Raw genomic sequence first — 20,113 nt, forward strand, 5'->3', positions numbered from 1 at the left:
CGAAATTCATGAAAGTATTGACATTTAAGAAAAAAGTGTTCATAGTCTTCAGTCAAATTACACAGGACACACATACTTGTATCTTGTATGTTCCATTGTTGTAGTAAATGTTTACATGGGAGGATGTAATGGAGCAATTTCCATCTTAACATTTTATATTTGTTATTTATTAAATAAGAAAAAGTAAATTGTAGCATGTTACTTATTGGAGTGATTTTTTCTAATTTGAAGATGTTTTTCCATTTAAAGAATCCTATAGGTCTCTCATCATTCTTGATATTTAAATGGTTGTATATTTCTTTAGATAACATATTTCAATTAGTTTAGTTGTTCTGTTAACAGTCAAGGACAATTTTGAATTTGTTTTTACAGAAGTTTTCATGGATATATCAGATTTTAATGTATTTAGCCATTGCTTTGGAATTGAATTTTTCAATTTTGAAAGTTCTGAGATCAAATTAGGTTTAGAGGTTAATTTCTCCAATATAAATGTAACTTTTTGTAAAATATGCCCTTTATAATCAATAATATCATTGATGTAAATAATACCATCTTTTATCCAATTCAGATAAACTAAACATTTTCCTTTAAATTTTATATTTTTTGTTACCCCACAACATTTGCTGCCTAATATTTTTAAAGTGTGTGATTGGTGTGATACACGTTGGTGTATTATTTGCTTTGTACCAGCTCTTTAATATGTTCAAGTAAAATGAGGGTATTGTGTTACTTAAATTGGGTATTGAGTTTATGTTGTCTGGCATCATATGAAATATAAGGAAGTTTTAACCAAATTTGTTAAAATAATATGTTGGAATGACTTTCCAATTAGCAAATTCCTTTGTAGTTAATCGTTTAACCCATGAAATTTGTAATGCATTTAAGAAATTATCAATGTCTGTCATTTTCAGACCCCCATTTGTGTGATATTTGCTAAGAGTTGAACGTTTAACTTTTTCTTGTTTATTGTTCCAAATAAAATTGTATATAAGTTTTTTGAAGTCTTTTATGTAGATTTGGTGTATGGAAACAACCGATGCTAAAAAAGTAAGATTGGGTAAGATAAGTGACTTAACATCTGTTATTCGACCTATCATTGTTAAATTTCTTCTTTCCCAATTGAATATTAATTTTTTTGACTGCTTCATTATTTTTTCAATATTTAATTTGTCACATTTGTCTTTATCTAACCCAAAGTAGTATTTGTTTTTCGTTCATTTTCTGTACATAAATTAGGCCATTAGTTTTCTCGTTTGAATTGTTTTACATTGTCATTTCGGGGCCTTTTATAGCTGACTGTGCGGTATGGGCTTTGCTCATTTTTGAAGGCCGTACGGTGACCTATAGTTGTTAATTTCTGTGTCATTTGGTCTCTTGTGGAGAGTTGTCTCATTGGCAATCATACCACATCTTCTTGTTTATACCTTAAGTTTTATTGGTTCTTTGCTCCAGTGTATATTCTCAAATTTTTCTTTACAATGTTTGAGTCTACCTAACCATATACCTTCTGTTTTAGATTTATTTAGTTTTAAACCAGAAAGTGTTCCGAATATTTCTATTAGGTTCAATGCTAGGCTAATTTCATTTTTAGAATTGAGAAAGAGAGTTGTGTCATCAGCCAATTGGGAAATTTATAGACTATGCGTTTTATCATTAAGTTTAATTTGAAAACCTTTAATGTTAGAATCTTTTCTTACTTTACAGGCCAGGATTTCAAATGCTATAACAACAAGAGTGCACACGCTGAAATGTCTTGCCTTCTTTACTAACCATTGATTTTATGTTGATAGTCCTAAATACAAAGCTTTACTACAAGTAACACATAAACTTAACATGATCCAAGAAAATGAGGTCAAGGTCGGATAAACCAAACGAGAAATACATGTACACCTTACAATCATTCAATAAACAAAACATGGTTGACCTATTGCTTATTGTTTCTAAGAAACAGTTTTAAACAAGAAAACTTAACATTGACCAATGAACCATGAAAATGAGGTCAAGGTCAGATGAACCATGCCAGACAGACATGTACACCTTACAATCAATTTAGGCATTAAATATAGTTGACCTATTGCTTATTAGTATCTAAGAAACAAACTTAACCATGAAAACTTAACATTGACCAATGAACCATGAAAATGAGGTCAAGGTCAGATGATACCTGACAGACAGACATATACACCTTACAATCCTTCCATACATCAAATATAGTTGATCTATTGCTTATAGTTGAAGAAAAACAGACCAAAACACAAAACTTAACATTGAGAAATGAACCGTGAAAATGAGGTCAAGGTCAAATAAAACCTGTGAGACTGACATGTACATCATAAAATATTTCCATACACCATTTATAGTTGACCTTTTGCATACAGTATTAGAAAAAAAGACCAAAACTCAAAAACTTAACTTTGACCACTGAACCATGAAAATGAGGTCAAGGTCAGATGACACCTACCAGTTGGACATGTACACCTTACAATCATTCCATATACCAAATATAGTAGACCTACTGCTTATAGTATCTGATATATGGACTTGACCACGAAAACTTAACCTTGTTCACTGATCCATGAAATGAGGTCGAGGTCAAATGAAAATTGTCTGACGGGCATGAGGACCTTGCAAGGTATGCACATACTAAATATAGTTATCCTATTACTCATAATAAGAAAGAAATTAACATTACAAAAAATGTTGACATTTTTTTCAAGTAGTCACTGAACCATGAAAATGAGGTCAAGGACAATGGACATTTGACAGACAGAAACCTCGTAACATAAGGCATCTATATACAAAGTATGAAGCATCCAGGTCTTCTAGCTTCTAAAATATAAAGCTTTTAAGAAGTTAGCTAACGCCGCCGCCAGATCACTATCCCTATGTCGAGCTTTCTGCAACAAAAGTCGCAGGCTCGACAAAAATTAGAGAACTTAACGGACATCCTTGTTTTATCCCACAGTGAAGACTGTAGGTTTCTGAGATCCAGTCGTTATTCGACAGGCACCCTTTAGTATCATTATATAAAGTTTTAACCCATTTTAAGAAGGAGTGTGGTAATCCAAATTGTAATAGGGCTTCATACATGAAGGGCCATTCCAAAGAATCAAAGGCTTTGAAAAAGTCGATGAACAATAAAACTCTATCTATATTAAATTTTTCTGAGTAATCTATAATATCTTGAATCAGGCAAATGTTAAAACCTATGTAACGATTTTTTATATAACCATTCTGATCACTATGAATAACTTTAGACAACACCACTTTTAACCGTTGCGCTAAGGCATAGGCCATAAGCTTAGTATCTACATTCAATAAAGTTATTGGTCTGTAGTTATCTAATGATAATGGATCATTTTTTTTATATAGAAGGGAAAAACCACCAATTTTTTGGAGAGATGCTATTTCTTTTTTTGATAACATGTATTAAATACTTTCACTGCAGATTCTTTTAGGTTTGACCAAAAAGTACGTTAAAATTCTACACTTAGACCATCTAGTCCAGGGGATTTATTTAGTTTCATATTGAATATAGTATTTGTGCATTCTTCTATTGTTAGGTTGCCGCCCAATGGTTGACTATCATTATTGGATAGTGAGTGATCTATCTTTGTTTCACTAATATATTTTTTTATTTTCGGAAGGGTCTGGTTCAGTACTTTTATACAAGTTTTGGTAGTAGTTTTTCCAAGAGTAAGTATATTTGATGAATCTGTAACTATATTACCTTGATCATTTTTAAGGGCAGAAATAGTTTTCTTTGTTTGTCTTGATTTTTCAAGACCCAAAAAGTATTTTGTATTGTTTTCCCCTTCTTCTACCCATATGACTCGGGACCTTACTTGTGCACCTCTAGTTTCCTTTATGTATAAATTTTGTAAATTGTTTTCTACATTATTTATTTCTATTCTAAAATTTTCTGAATTACTTGATTTTTCATATAAGCATTTTAACTTATTTTCTAAAATTTGTATTTCATTTTTACTTTCAGCAGCCTTTTGTTTGCAGTATACAATGGTTACCTCTCTTACTTCAGTTTTGAAATGTAGATCTCCCATTTTTACCAGTAATCAAATATTAGCAATTATAAATGCATGCTTTAATTTCTGAATTTAAAGAATTACACCAAAGCTTTCTTTCTTCATGGAGATCCATGGTTGGCAGGAGTCAAGAATTACTTATATAGCTGACTATGCGGTATGGGTTTTGCTCATGGTTGAAGGCTGTAAGGTGACCTATAGTTGTTAATTATGTCATTTTATCTGGTGGAGAGTTGTCTCATTGGCAATCATATCACATCTTCTTATTTCATATGTAGCAATACATACACATAATCAAACACCAAGTTTTGCCATAGTCCAATCAAAACAGATCTGTGTAATTAGATTATTATTATTAACACACACACACATAAACACACAACAAGTTTTGCAATTATTTAATCTGACTAGACCAGATAAACAAAGTTCTGTGTAATTAAATTTTTAATATTAATATACACGAAACACAGACACCAAGTTTTTTTATAGTCTAATAAAACCAAAAATATAAAAAAAGCTGTCATTAGATTTAAAACATTATTATTGTTTTCATTAATTTAACTATACCTTCATCAGCAGAGTGATCAGAGTGGTAATGGTTTCTCTTTTTCCTCTGATGTTTTGGATTTTTTCGTTGTTTTGCTTCATTCAGGTAGAAATCTGACAAACTGTCTGACTCAATGATCTGTCCATGTGGATTGTCATCTGGTGGATTGATAGGGGTCACTGTGGAATCTGTAAATATATAGAGTGCTTAATGGCTGAGTATGTATTTATTTCAAGTAATCCTAGAAAACAGAAACTTTAGAAAAAACAATTTGCTGCTGTAATTCATAGAGCCAATTTGGGTAAACCAAATATAAAATTAAACCTTGGACCTAAAATATTGTGAAAAAGGTCTACACATGTATAAAATGTATGTGAAAAAGCTCATCAAAGATATACTAGGCTTATAATTTGGTACATCAGATGTACACTTCATCTCCGGGATATAAACCATATCACAGTTGAAGGCCTTTAATCAAATTCAAAGTTGAAAAGCTTTACAAAAAGAAAATTCCTGAAAATTGTGCCAAATACAGCTATAAAGGCAATCTATGCATCATCAGGAGCTAGAAAAACATTAGTGTTTCTAATAACTCAACATTTAACTCAACATTTTTATAGAAGTAAATTTACAGAAAATGAACATATATAAATGATATTTCATGTCAACACAAAGTGGTTTGTGATATCCTATGGGATGAAACGTCTACCAGCAGTGTTATTGACCCAGTCAACAGAAACAGATACTAGGCTTATAATATGGTAGGCCATGCATTTATTCTACACATGACTGACCTGAACCGCTTGAATCAAAACAGCTGGATGGCAACTTGAAGCTTTTACTTGAGGGTGTTGATGTAGGTAATAACTCAAGCTTTTACTTGAGGGTGCTGGTGTAGGTAATAACTCAAGCTTTTACTTGATGGTGCTGCTGTAGGTAATAACTCAAGCTTTTACTTGATGGTGCTGCTGTAGAAAATAACTCAAGCTTTTACTTGAGGGTGCTGATGTATGTAATAACTCAAGCTTTTACTTTATGGTGCTGATGTAGGTAATAACTCAAGCTTTTACTTGAGGGTGCTGATGTCGGTAATAACTCAAGCTTTTACTTGAGGGTGCTGCTGTAGGTAATAACTCAAGCTTTTACTTGAGGGTGCTGATGTCGGTAATAACTCAAGCTTTTACTTGATGGTGCTGGTGTAGGTAATAACTCAAGCTTTTACTTGATGGTGCTGGTGTAGGTAATAACTCAAGCTTTTACTTGATGGTGCTGATGTAGGTAATAACTCAAGCTTTTACTTGATGGTGCTGATGTCGGTAATAACTCAAGCTTTTACTTTATGGTGCTGCTGTAGGTAATAACTCAAGCTTTTACTTGATGGTGCTGATGTCATTAATAACTCAAGCTTTTACTTGATGGTGCTGATGTCGGTAATAACTCAAGCTTTTACTTGATGGTGCTGATGTCGGTAATAACTCAAGCTTTTACTTGATGGTGCTGATGTCGGTAATAACTCAAGCTTTTACTTGATGGTGCTGATGTCGGTAATAACTCAAGCTTTTACTTGATGGTGCTGATGTCGGTAATAACTCAAGCTTTTACTTGATGGTGCTGATGTCGGTAATAACTCAAGCTTTTACTTGATGGTGCTGATGTCGGTAATAACTCAAGCTTTTACTTGATGGTGCTGATGTCGGTAATAACTCAAGCTTTTACTTGATGGTGCTGATGTCGGTAATAACTCAAGCTTTTACTTGATGGTGCTGGTGTCGGTAATAACTCAAGCTTTTACTTGATGGTGCTGGTGTAGGTAATAACTCAAGCTTTTACTTGAGGGTGCTGATGTAGGTAATAACTCAAGCTTTTACTTGAGGGTGCTGATGTAGGTAATAACTCAAGCTTTTACTTGATGGTGCTGATGTCGGTAATAACTCAAGCTTTTACTTTATGGTGCTGCTGTAGGTAATAACTCAAGCTTTTACTTGATGGTGCTGATGTCAGTAATAACTCAAGCTTTTACTTAAGGGTGCTGATGTAGGTAATAATTCAAGCTTTTACTTGAGGGTGTTGATGTTGGTAATTATTTAATAACTCAAGCTTTTACTTGAGGGTGCTGCTGTAGGTAATAACTCAAGCTTTTACTTGAGGGTGCTGCTGTAGGTAATAACTCAAGCTTTTACTTGATGGTGCTGATGTATGTAATAACTCAAGCTTTTACTTGATGGTGCTGATGTAGGTAATAACTCAAGCTTTTACTTGATGGTGCTGATGTCAGTAATAACTCAAGCTTTTACTTGATGGTGCTGATGTAGGTAATAACTCAAGCTTTTACTTGATGGTGCTGATGTGGGTAATAACTCAAGCTTTTACTTGAGGGTGCTGCTGTAGGTAATAACTCAAGCTTTTACTTGAGGGTGCTGATGTCGGTAATAACTCAAGCTTTTACTTGATGGTGCTGGTGTAGGTAATAACTCAAGCTTTTACTTGATGGTGCTGGTGTAGGTAATAACTCAAGCTTTTACTTGATGGTGCTGATGTAGGTAATAACTCAAGCTTTTACTTGATGGTGCTGATGTCGGTAATAACTCAAGCTTTTACTTTATGGTGCTGCTGTAGGTAATAACTCAAGCTTTTACTTGATGGTGCTGATGTCATTAATAACTCAAGCTTTTACTTGATGGTGCTGATGTCGGTAATAACTCAAGCTTTTACTTGATGGTGCTGATGTCGGTAATAACTCAAGCTTTTACTTGATGGTGCTGATGTCGGTAATAACTCAAGCTTTTACTTGATGGTGCTGATGTCGGTAATAACTCAAGCTTTTACTTGATGGTGCTGGTGTCGGTAATAACTCAAGCTTTTACTTGATGGTGCTGGTGTAGGTAATAACTCAAGCTTTTACTTGAGGGTGCTGATGTAGGTAATAACTCAAGCTTTTACTTGAGGGTGCTGATGTAGGTAATAACTCAAGCTTTTACTTGATGGTGCTGATGTGGGTAATAACTCAAGCTTTTACTTTATGGTGCTGCTGTAGGTAATAACTCAAGCTTTTACTTGATGGTGCTGATGTCAGTAATAACTCAAGCTTTTACTTAAGGGTGCTGATGTAGGTAATAATTCAAGCTTTTACTTGAGGGTGTTGATGTTGGTAATTATTTAATAACTCAAGCTTTTACTTGAGGGTGCTGCTGTAGGTAATAACTCAAGCTTTTACTTGAGGGTGCTGCTGTAGGTAATAACTCAAGCCTTTTCTTGATGGTGCTGATGTATGTAATAACTCAAGCTTTTACTTGATGGTGCTGATGTAGGTAATAACTCAAGCTTTTACTTGATGGTGCTGATGTCAGTAATAACTCAAGCTTTTACTTGATGGTGCTGATGTAGGTAATAACTCAAGCTTTTACTTGATGGTGCTGATGTGGGTAATAACTCAAGCTGTTACTTGAGGGTGCTGATATAGGTAATAACTCAAGCTTTTACTTGATGGTGCTGGTGTAGGTAATAACTCAAGCTTTTACTTGATGGTGCTGGTGTAGGTAATAACTCAAGCTTTTACTTGATGGTGCTGATGTCAGTAATAACTCAAGCTTTTACTTGATGGTGCTGATGTAGGTAATAACTCAAGCTTTTACTTGATGGTGCTGATGTAGGTAATAACTCAAGCTTTTACTTGAGGCCATAAAAAAGAATATGTTTGTTTGCCCTAACCCTACCTACCCAGAAAATATCTGCCTACTCAAAATCTTTTATTGTCTTGATGTGAAAAAGTTTTTTTTAATCAGATGGGCATGAAGACTAAACAAATTCTGACACTTCAATTTCTCTTTGCCGAAAAAAAAAAGAAACTGCTTACCTACCTACCCACTGTCTCTACCTTTGGATAGGGTTTGGGCAAACCAAAATTTGGGTGTGGCCTGATGGTGCTGATGTAGGTAATAACTCAAGCTTATCTGTCACTACATGTAGGTGCTTTTCTTTTATTATATCTTAATGGTTTAGTCATTTGGGATTTTGATGTCAGATCTTTTTTAGTCTCCGATAATAATGGTTTAGTCATTTGGGATTTTGATGTCAGATCTTTTTTAGTCTCAGATAAATTAATCCACAGCTATTTTAAATCAAGTAGACATATTTAGAAATAACATTTGTAATAGACACTTGTCTAATAGTTTGTTGCAGGCTGTATTGTTATGTTGGTTGACCTTAAGATGTCTTTTGGCATTTTGTGTTGTTTAGTCGTCTCATTAAAATATATGAAACATCTACTTTTTATTCATGATTACAAATATAAAATCACTTGACAGAGCTGTGACAATTCTTTATAATTCTACATATTTTACCAATATCACTGTCATCACTTTCTGTGAAGTCCATTTTCTTTGGTCTGAAATTTCCTTTACTCATCCTGAAAGCATATAGATTTTAAATTGCAATAATAAATGTAGTCGACACTTATTTTGTTCAAGATCATTCAATAATTTTGTATGTATAATGATTGTTATCTTTAGTATTTGAAAAAAACAACATGTTGTCAACAGTCTAAAGGCAAAAAAAAAGAAAAGCCTTCTCGTCCTGAATAATTCTGACCAAGATGCAAATGTTAGACATTAAATACAATTTTATGTGGAAAGGAATGAATCCCTAAACCAGTCAAAACAAAATAAAATAAATTTAAGAAAAACAACTAACATGGGACTTAATTTAACAAAACATCAGTAATTCAATTTTTCGGATGTTTGGCACTAACGGCAGTTGTAAGAGTAAGTTGTAGGTAGTAAATAAAGATACATGCATCTACAAAATAAACACAGAATTGAAACTTTCGTCTGTTTCTGAAATAAATAAACGCAGTTGAAAAAACTGTCGAAATAGATGAGATTTTAGGTACCCTCAAGTTAAAGGGTGCCATGATTTCCTGAGGACTCCCAAGAACTGTTTATTGACCTGAGGACCAATAAGTCTTACCCGAGAACTTGATTTTATATGGTGTTATACTGCTTAAACTAGTATTAAAGTATATAATTTTAAAATATAAGTCGTATTTACTCAATAAAAGTAAATTATATCAGTATATTATGTATTATATACTTTAATATCTGTTAAGTAGTATAACACCATGTAAAATCAAGTTCTCATGTCAAATCTATTGGTCCTCGGGTCAATAATTAGTTCTAAGGGAGTCCTCCAGGAAATCGTGATACCGAAAGTTAAACATAAATTATATTATAATAATTCTAATAAATTATATGTTTACAAAAAAGTATGATGATTCTTATTCTGATATCTTCTTAAACATGTAACACCTGATTCATTTCAGCTCAATCGAGACATACATGTCATGTTCGATATTTAGATTTACTCAACCTGTTGTTCTTGTCTGAACAAGAATTTAAACAGAACCCTTAATGAATACAGCATGTTTGCATTAGGTTAACTAAAATCTGATGATCAAAAGACCCTCCTATAATAAATTTTGCAACTGAGAAGTTGCATCAAGCATTTAAGGGCGCTAAAGCAATAAAATGTCAGTTTAAGTTTGAAAATTCTACATTTGTTTATAGTTTCTTACGCCATCTTGATTTTACTGCAGGACTCATTCTTGTTTCTCTGGACTTTACATGAGAATTGATCTAACTACCTGATGCATCCCGAAAAGTAAGACTTTCGAATATCTCTAGACTTATACTGACGGTTGAGAAAAAGGTCAAGGACCATCCGCGGGGAAAATGCTTTCCGTAGCTAGTTTGTTAGGTTCACTTTTGAGCAGGTCCAGTGGTGGATCAACAGGTTGTCACTGCTATCTTATTGGTCAATTACCTTCTAAAAACAGTTTTATTTCTAAATACAGACATAAATCTTAACCATTTTTTTTTCTAAGAAGTAAAACACACTGTAACAAAACTGCACTAATACTTCACTGCGTAGTTAGTCCAAATAATTATGACGTCTTGGAAGGCTATTTTTAAATTTTTGCTTTGACGCCTTCCTTCGATGTAAGGCGTCAAAGAAAAAAAATATAATAGCCTTTCAAGACGTCATAATTATTTGGACTACTTCGTAGTTAGTTATACGAATACGAATACTAAAGTTTTATTTTGATTCGGTTCACATATAACAATAGAAACATAAGCTCTTACAAGCTTTTTACCGAATATAAGGTAACACAAACACAACATTAAAACACACAACATGCAGACAGGATATATAACAGCACAGGTATATTATTATTGAAATACATGCAAAGCACTACTAAAATAAATATCTAAAGCCAAAGCTGAAGCACAACTAAAATTTAAGCACAACTAAAATTAAGCCCAAATAAAATATAGCACACATGCAAAATTTTAAGGCATAATAACATGTTAGAGCAACTTCTAAAATATGAAAAAGCTTATCTACAAGCAGAACAACAACATTTTGAACCATTCCAAGACTGTATAAGGCTCTTAAATTGAGAAAAACTGTTTTCAGTCCTGAAATGGTCAGGTAGGCTGTTCCACAGAGTAGCAGCTGCAAATTTAAAACTTTTCTTACCAAACTGTGTAGTTTTTACTTGTGGTATATCCAGTATATTACTATATCTGAAAGAATATTTACAATCTTTTACATTTAATAAATCATGTAAACAGACAGGTGCTAATTTATTGACTATATTAAAAGTTTCAATTGCCATTGATCTTTGTCTTTTAATATGCAGTGAAGGCATCTTAGCCTTTTCAAGCAACTGTTGATATGAGCTTGAATGGTCTTCGTACACAAACCTTAGTGCTCTTTCTTGCACTTTTTCTAAATTTTTATCCAACCGCAAAAAAAATTTGTGGTCGTATATTGGTATGACGTTGGCTTCGTCGTCGTCAGCCGAAGACACATTGGTTTTTGCACTCTTTTTTCTTTAAAAGTTTCCATTTTAAATTGGTTATTTCTGATTTATATATAAAAGCAAATAATAATGATATGGTTTGAATAGGTAAATTAAAATTTTTTAAGTTCTTAGACCACATTCATTCTGTGTCAGAAACCTATGCTGTGTCAAATATTTAATCACAATTCAAATTCAGTGCTGTATCAAGCTTGAATGTTGTGTCCATACTTGCCCCAACTGTTCAGGGTTCGACCTCGGTGGTCATATCAAGCTGCGCCCAGCGGAGCATTTTATTTTAATTTTTCTCGGTACAAAAATGCCATGCCAAAGGGCAGAAATTGAAATTTGACAAAATAAATGTATGGAAAATAGAAGCTTACTTAGCTTTTTCAGATAAGCTTCCAAACGTTTCAAAATATTTAGTTGCTGAGATGCCTTCCTGCATATTTTACCAATATGAATATCAAAATTTAGGTGATAATCTATGTCAATGCCAAGTAATTTGATAGTTGACTCACACGAAAGATCAGCACTTTGGATAGGTATACATGTAGATGGATTTTTGTTATATGTCTTTTTCCCAACTGCTAAGACCTGAATTTGTCGGGGTTTGCCTGCATTTTATTTATTTTGAACCACTCAATAAGTTTGAGTGATTCAGATTCCAAAGTAGAAATCAAACCATCATAATCAGGACTACAGTAAGATAAAGTATTGTCATCTGCATAATTATACAGAGTTCCATTTTTTTATAGATAAGAATATATCATTGATAAAAACATTGAATAGTAGGGGGCCCAGGATAGAACCCTGGGGAACCCCCTTATGAATGTCAGCCCAACTGCTAAGAATACTATTTATTTTAATTTGTTGTTTCCTGTTTGTCAAATAAGATATAAGTAGTGAAAGAGAATGAGCAGAGACACCATATACTGATAATTTATAAAGCAGAATTTCATGTGGTAGGCAATCAAAAGCCTTTGAAAGGTCCATTAAAACAGCAGCTATATACTGGTTTTTGTCTAATGCTGCACGCCAATCTTCTAGCAATAGTAACAGTGTGGTCTGACACCCATGGCCACGTCTAAAAGCCCACAGATAGGGATGAAAAAAAATTTCAAAAAAATCACCAAGTTGAATTTCAAAAACCTTTTCATAAATTTTAGAAAAAATTGGTAGAACGCTGACAGGCCTATAATTGGCTTTGTCAAGTTGGTTGTTTTTCTTGTGCAGTGGTGTTACTTGAGCCTGCTTGTGTCTATCAGGAAATACTCCAGTTTCTATAGATAGATTTATAAATGTTAACTGTGGCACAATTATCGGTTTACAATATTTCACTACTTTTGCTGGTATGCCATCTACTTCAGTAGCTTTTTTAATGTTATTTTTGTTAATAATTTTTGCTACTTTTTCTGTTGTTGTTTTCTGAAAATCAAATTTTGTGTTAGTGCAGTTTTGATCTTTTATTTGCAAGATACTGGCATGAGTTGTGGGTCGTATATCACATCACTACCAATCTTGTCTGCAACTGTCGAAAAAAATGTGTTAAAGTGTTCTGAAACATCTTTGGTGTTGTTTATGATTTTGCTGTTTTCACATAAAACAATTTTTTGTTCCCCTGAGTGACATTGTTTTGAGAAAAATGGCTTTATAGTTGTCCAAAAGATACTGTTTATCTACAATTTTAGCTTTTGTATCTAGATTGTGCTATATATGATCAATTTGGCAAATAAAATGTATCTACTTCTGAAATTTTTCAATTAAATGATTAATTGACGACTTTCACATCATGCAGTTTCCTGTACTTTTCGAATGTCACAATGCTAAGTTATTGGGTAATACGATTTCGAAGAACTCGCAAGAACTGATAAATATTACCCGAAAAACTTTATTTTATATGGTGTTATACTGCTTTCATAGATATTAAAGTATATATTTTGAAATATAAGTCATTTTTACTAAAAAAAAAGTACAATTTCACTTCTAGATTCGATGTGTGTGTCTGGTATACAAGTTCCTTGCATAACAATCTGGCAGACGTAATTTTTAAATGGGTAGATAACTATGACTGTGTTTGGATATATGCCTGAGGCGGCCTATTATTAAAATATCAAATCATGGGTACCCAAAGGTACCTTTAGGTAACCAAAGGCTGCCTTAGGCGTATATCTAAACACAGCCTCAGTGTGTGAAACCTTTTTTTTTTTCTTACTTGCCAAATTGGCGAGCAGCTTTTCATTTCAACTCGCCAAATTGAAATTCCACTTGCCACTTTGGGGAGTGATTTACTTTTGGAATTCGCTGTCTTTTACATACATAATTATTAAAACATATTATTCCATTCCACTTACTAAATGCATGTTCTTATGTTCATCATTTTATTCTATATATAACTGGTACATGTAACTTGACAATTTAAATTACTGTTTACATATAGTAGTCTCAGTTATATAAGGGAGCAGTCAACTACATTTTTACCACAACTGACAAGTCAAAAGTTTTTTTGTCATAACCAGACTTCCTTATTCCCATGATTATGGATAAATCTTAGTACACATGCTGGAGTTATTGAGCAGCCTCTTCTACTATAATTATCACATTTTTTATTTAAAAAACATGAATATTTACACTGTTCTGCACCAAAGGCCTTTTTATGTTTAGTTTCTGGTTTTGCTTTTTTTTTAGTTCCTTTTGTTAGTTTAAATTATTTAGCCTTGAAAACTCTTCCATTTTGAAATTACTATTTCATAATTTGCTCTCGATTGAACTTGTTGAACATTCAGAAAAGTATAAAAATGGCTTTCAAATCTGGTCAACAAATACAATGTCCATCCTTTATTTTGCTTAAAATAAACATACATGGACCATAGGAAGGTAAAATAAATATTAAATGTTTTATTTGTAACTCACTGATACCCAACTGTATGCAAAATACGTTTATTTCAGTCATGTTAAGAAATTAAAATCCGTGAGGTGGGGTTAGTATAGTAGGTTTAGCATGCTGATTCAATGAAGTGTCAAGTCATCATATTAATGTTTTAGTTTGCCAATCGCGATAAATAAACTGTTTAGGAGCTAGGAATATCATTTTTAGTAACACTACACATTGAAACTAGATTTATAACAGACTTAAGATTCATGGACCTTTGACAATATAAGGCCTGACAACTGTCAAAATACTTCAACTGGCCAGAGAATTTTTTTTCTGGTCAATTGAAGTATTTCATATTACTCGCAACATTGGGGAGTTACCCGGCATCTGTGCTCGCCATATTTGTTTCTTACTTGCCTTTGGCGAGTTGGCGAGCGAAGGTTTTACACACTGAGCCTGTTTTTAAACATAAGAGTAAAAAAGTTTCAAAGGATTAGTTTTGTTTAATCATTTAAACATTGTTACATATAAATGGAAATTTGAAAAGTAAATACATCATTTGAAGAACTTAGATTTAAAAAAAATATATAAATACTTTGTATCTATTAAAACAGTATAACACCATATAAAAAAAAAGATTTTCAGGTAACATTTATTGGTTCTCAGTTCTTTGGAGTTCTCAGAAAATCATGGTACCGTAAGTTATTATGTCCAAATAGGAGCCTATAATTCAATGCATCATTTAATCAATTTAAAAAAAAAGGTAAACTCGATTTGACTCAATAAAATCTAAATTTTACAATGGCCGAGATAAAGATACAATATTGTTATTTCCTAATTTGCAACATTTATCTAATAAAATGAAGAATCTGGCAAGGACAGTAAACAAAATTTCATTGTTATGCTATTTTAGCCTAATAGTTTTAGTAAACAAAAGTATGTTTATTTTCAGCATTATGTGAACATATATGTGTTCTTTGTAACAGAAGTTCCTATGGAAACTTATGTCATAAAAAATTCTATAATATCTGTTTCTGAATATTTCTTCCCTTTGGAACTTATAATTATAAAGTAACTTCTATTCCATGACAAATATAATATTCATTTATTTACAGCCAAAATTGGAAGTTTCCAATGGGTTCACACAAGTTACCACAAACCAGGCCTATTATTGGAGATGGCGCAGTCTGTGATTCCTCCACTGACATTTAATGCTCATAAAGGTCTGGCAGGGAGGATAGCTGTCATTGGAGGATCAAAGGAGTAAGTTATAACTCTCTTTCATAGTATTACTGACACATACTATTCCTTTTTTAAGATAAATATAACATTGCACCGAACTTTGACTGTTTTAAACATGTTGTTATGATTTGTTCTTTAATTCTTTATATGATTGAATTATTGTTTGTGAAATAATTTACATATAAGCAATCTTCCCTCTATTCAAAAGCATTTCTTTAAGCAAGAGTGGAGAAGCTTCATACATTGGTACAATTTTCTTGTATGAATTTTGCTAAAATGAAGAAATCAATATTTGCTATTACCCTTGTCCGTCCGTATGTACGTCCGTTTGTACGTCCCAAAATTGGTTTTCGTTCTCTAACTTAAGTTTGCCTCAACCAAATGTTATCAAACTTATACACAATGTTAATTACCACAAAACACAGATCAAGTTTGAATTTTGGTGGCGTCACTTTAACCGTTCTAGAGTTATGCCCCTTTTAAATTTTTCATTTTTTTTCCAAAAATATCAATGTCATTATTCAAGTAATTTTTGAAATTGGAGTTATCTTTCTTTGTCCATGATTATAGTTAAATCAACTGCAATTAATGCTTAATACAATGCAATGTTTAATTTTGCCTTCCACTGATATAACACAGATCAAGTTGAATTTGGGTAGTGTCACTTTAACCATTATTGAGTTATGCCCCTTTATAAATCGCAAAAATTGCAAAATTTTTAGCTTCCATTCTGTGACTTAAGTTTGCCCCAACCAAACATTATGAAACCTATACACAATACTCATAATTTCTGTTTATTTCAGGTATACAGGAGCTCCATACTTTGCTGCAATATCAGCTTTAAAAGTGGTAAGTCCACACAGATGTTTATAGCAGAAACCATTTTTTTCATCTGCTGTACATGTTGTCCAATTTGAATTGTATTATACCCTTCGCAACAAAGTTGTGTAGGGTATAATGTTTTTGATCCTTCTGTCCATCCATCAGTCCTATTCTTGTCATTGCAACTTCTCTGAAAATGCACAACAGAATTTCTTGAAACTTTGTAGATAATAAGGACATGCAATGTAGATGTGCATTTCAACAGGAAATTATGATTCAATTTTTATACGACCGCAAAAAATTTTTGCGGTCGTATATTGGTATGACGGCGTCGTCGTCGTCCGAAGACACATTGGTTTTCGCACTCTAACTTTAGTTTAAGTGAATGGATCTCTTTGAAATTTTACCATAAGGTTCAATACCACAAAAGGAAGGTGGGGATTGATTTTGGGGGTTATGGTACCAACAGTTAAGGAATTAGGGGCCAAAAATAAGCATTTTCTAGTTTTCAGACAATAATTGTGGAACGGTGTATGGATCTCTCTGAAATTATACTACAAGTTTCCATACCACAAAGGGATGGTTAGGATTTGCTTTGGGGAGTTATGGCTCAAACCGTTTAGGAATTTGGGGCAAAAAAGGGGGAAAAACAAGGTTGTCCTGGTTAATGGACAAATACTTTAGTACAAAACATCATTTAAAGCAGTGTAAGGGAGATAAATCAAATACATCATTGAAATTATCTCCCTTACACTGCTTTTAAATTATGTGTAAAGTAATGGTTAATGAACAATTAAGATAATTTAAAAGTGTAAGGGAGGTAATCCAAATACAACGTTTTGGTTACTTCCCTTACACTGCTTTTAAATTATGTTTAAAGAAATGCATATTTATAAAGGAAGACCAGTAAAAATATCTGCAAATGTTGCATTTTTTTTTTTTTACAAAAAAATCCATATGAAAGATTTGACACTATATTTTAAATTCTATTATAAAATAGATTAAGTTAGCACTATGGTAAATTTAAATGGGTTATTATGGTTGCAAACTCCATTGGAAATTTGAATTGAGATTATGACCATATCTTGAGGGAAAGAATTTTTTTGGGGGGGAGGGTTAAAAAGAAATTGTGGGGGGTCAATTTTTTCTCATTTCAGATTTCAGAAATTAAAAAGAATTATTCTTCAAATATTATTTTTTTTTCAAATTTCAAATATTGAAAAATTTCAAGAAGTAATCTTTAATTGCACAGTATGGCACATTAGATTTGTAAAATCTTTGACCACATTTATTTATTTGTTATGCCGAATCTAAACGTGTATTTAGATTTTTAATTTTGGGTCCAGTTTTCAAATTGGTCTACATTAAGGTCCAAAGGGTCCAAAATTAAACTTTGTTTGATTTTAACAAAAATTGAATATATTGGGTTCTTTGATATGCTGAATCTAAACATGTTTTTAAATTTTTATTTGTGGACCCCGCTATCAAATTGGTTCATATTGAGGTCAAAAGGGTCCAAAATTAAACTTCGTTTGATTTCATCAAAAATTAAATTATTAGGGTTCTTTGATATGCCAAATCTAACCATGTATTTAGATTTTTAATTTTGGGTTCTGTTTTTTAAATTGGTCTTCATTAAGGTCCAAAGGGTCCAAAATTAAACTTAGTTTGATTTTAACAAAAATTGAATTCTTGGGGTTCTTTGATATGCTGAATCTAAACATGTGTTTAGATTTTTGATTATGGGCCCAGTTTTCAAGTTTGTCCAAGTTGGGGTCCAAAATTAAACTTTGTTTGATTTCAACAAAAATTGAATAACTGTGGTTCTTTGATATGCTGAATCTAAACATGTATTTTGATTTTGGACATTGGACCATAATAGGTAAATTAAAAAAAAATCAAGTTCTTAGACCACATTCTTTCTGTGTCAGAAACCTATGCTGTCTCAAATATTTAATCACAATCCAAATTCAGAGCTGTATCAAGCTTGAATGTTGTGTCCATACTTGCCCCAACTGTTCAGGGTTCGACCTCTGCGGTCGTATCAAGCTGCGCCCAGCGAAGCATTTTATTTTTTCTAAGAGTTACACTCCTTTGAACATAGAATTTTGGCTTCAAATTACTACTGCAACTCAGCGCAACCCCTCTGAAACCACACAACAGAATTTCATGAAACTTTGTAGTAAATGAGGGCATAATACTTAGATGTCTATATACACAAGAAATTATTATCAGTTGACCTTGTACATGTTGTAGGAGTCGTGAGTCTTTAAACTTAGGAATCTGGTAGGATTTTGTTCGCCCAGTGACTATGTGGGGCGTGGGGTATGCTTACAAAGGTTCTTTCATTAATTCATATTTTGTCTTGTATAGTTTATGAATTGAGGTTTAAATTTTTTATTTTTATGGAAATTGATTATTGAAAATTTTCGATTAATCAATTATAATTTTCAATAATTGATAAGAGTTCAAATATATTTATTTAAGGAAACCTTAGATAACACTTCCTCCTAAGCAATGCCTTATACGAAATGTAATCAATGAATTTTCATTCAAAAATTTCATTTAATCTCAGCTTGGGTCATTTGAATTCGTTTCGTTTTCATAACAGTGCAATATGTTCATCACATGTAAGTTCTGCTTGGACAATCAACAAAGGTGTTAAATACTGGTCACAATAAATATGCCATTTTAACTGTTATACAATCAAGTATGTTTACACAGCTTTAATCACTTGTGAAAATGATTAGGTTACATACAAAAAACATCCAATTTGAATTTACGGATGAAATCGAAGTGGACTTTAGGTTTGCACTCCGTCTGTCTGTCCATCTGTCAGTCTGGCAAATCAGTTTTCCACACTTTTTTTTTATGCTTGAAGATATTGATTTGATATTTAGTGTATTGTTTTATCATGACAAGTTACAGATCAAGTTCGAATTTTGTTCCAGTCTGATGATTTTGTGCAGAGTTATGCTCCTTGAACTTAGAAAATTCACTCAAATAATCAGTTTTCCATACTTTTTTTTTGTCATGCTTGAAGATATTGATTTGATAATCGATATATAGTTTTATCATATTAAGTTACAGATCAATTTCGAATTTTGTTCCAGTCTGATGATTTAGTGTAGAGTTATTGTCCTTGGACTTAGAAAATTCACTCAAATAATCAGTTTTCCACACTTTTGTCATGCTTGAAGATATTGACTTGATGTTTGTTATATAGTTTACACCATGACAAGTTATAGATCAAGTTAGCATTTTGTTCCGATACAATGAATTTTTAACCAATAGGGGACTATGTATTGCCATGCAATATTCTCAGAATGCTTGTTATCATTAAGTATGCATTTTTATACGCCCGTTTACGGGACGTATTATGATATACCATTGTCCGTCTGTCCGTCCGTCCTTCGTCAACATGTCGGACAATAACTCAAAAACACTTCAACCAATTCGCATGAAATTTTGGTGAATTGTTTATATTTATTGTTGTGAGCTCCCTTTCGTTTTTTATAAATTTAAGATTTTAAGTTTTCCGAGTTTTGGGTTTTTTTTCATTAAAAAAGAGGGATTTTCCAGTTTTCGGACAATAACTCAAAAACACTTTCACCAATTTGCAAGAAACTTTGGTGAATTGTTTATATCTATTGCCATGAGCTCCCTTTCGATTTTTATAAATTTTAGTTTAAGTTTCCGAGTTATGGGGTTTTATTCATTAAAAA

The 20,113-nt window shown here is 32.5% G+C and overlaps 2 protein-coding genes across 3 annotated transcripts in view; one reads left to right on the forward strand and one right to left on the reverse strand.

Annotated features, from left to right (window-relative positions):
- The window catches only part of LOC127714204 (coiled-coil domain-containing protein 138-like), a 48,800-nt gene extending 38,566 nt beyond the window's left edge, over positions 1–10,234 (reverse strand). The window contains exons 1-3 of one of the 2 annotated variants that reach the window (XM_052220228.1): positions 10,160–10,234; positions 8,931–8,995; positions 4,611–4,778 (exon numbers count right to left, since the gene is read on the reverse strand). In XM_052220228.1, coding sequence (XP_052076188.1) covers positions 4,611–4,778; positions 8,931–8,995; positions 10,160–10,164 — 238 coding nt within the window. In that variant the 5' untranslated portion in view covers positions 10,165–10,234. Of the gene's footprint in view, positions 1–4,610; positions 4,779–8,930; positions 8,996–10,139 lie in introns of both variants that reach the window. The other variant, XM_052220229.1, reaches the window with a different exon arrangement.
- A 13-nt stretch (positions 10,235–10,247) lies between these two features.
- Positions 10,248–20,113, forward strand: part of LOC127714199 (ATP-dependent (S)-NAD(P)H-hydrate dehydratase-like) — a 123,692-nt gene continuing 113,826 nt past the window's right edge. The window contains exons 1-3 of the mRNA XM_052220222.1: positions 10,248–10,377; positions 15,440–15,587; positions 16,370–16,415. Coding sequence (XP_052076182.1) covers positions 10,317–10,377; positions 15,440–15,587; positions 16,370–16,415 — 255 coding nt within the window. The 5' untranslated portion in view covers positions 10,248–10,316. The remainder of the gene's footprint in view (positions 10,378–15,439; positions 15,588–16,369; positions 16,416–20,113) is intronic.

Source organism: Mytilus californianus, unplaced genomic scaffold (assembly GCF_021869535.1).
Source record: "Mytilus californianus isolate M0D057914Y unplaced genomic scaffold, xbMytCali1.0.p SCAF_9, whole genome shotgun sequence".
Classification (NCBI taxonomy): domain Eukaryota; kingdom Metazoa; phylum Mollusca; class Bivalvia; order Mytilida; family Mytilidae; genus Mytilus; species Mytilus californianus.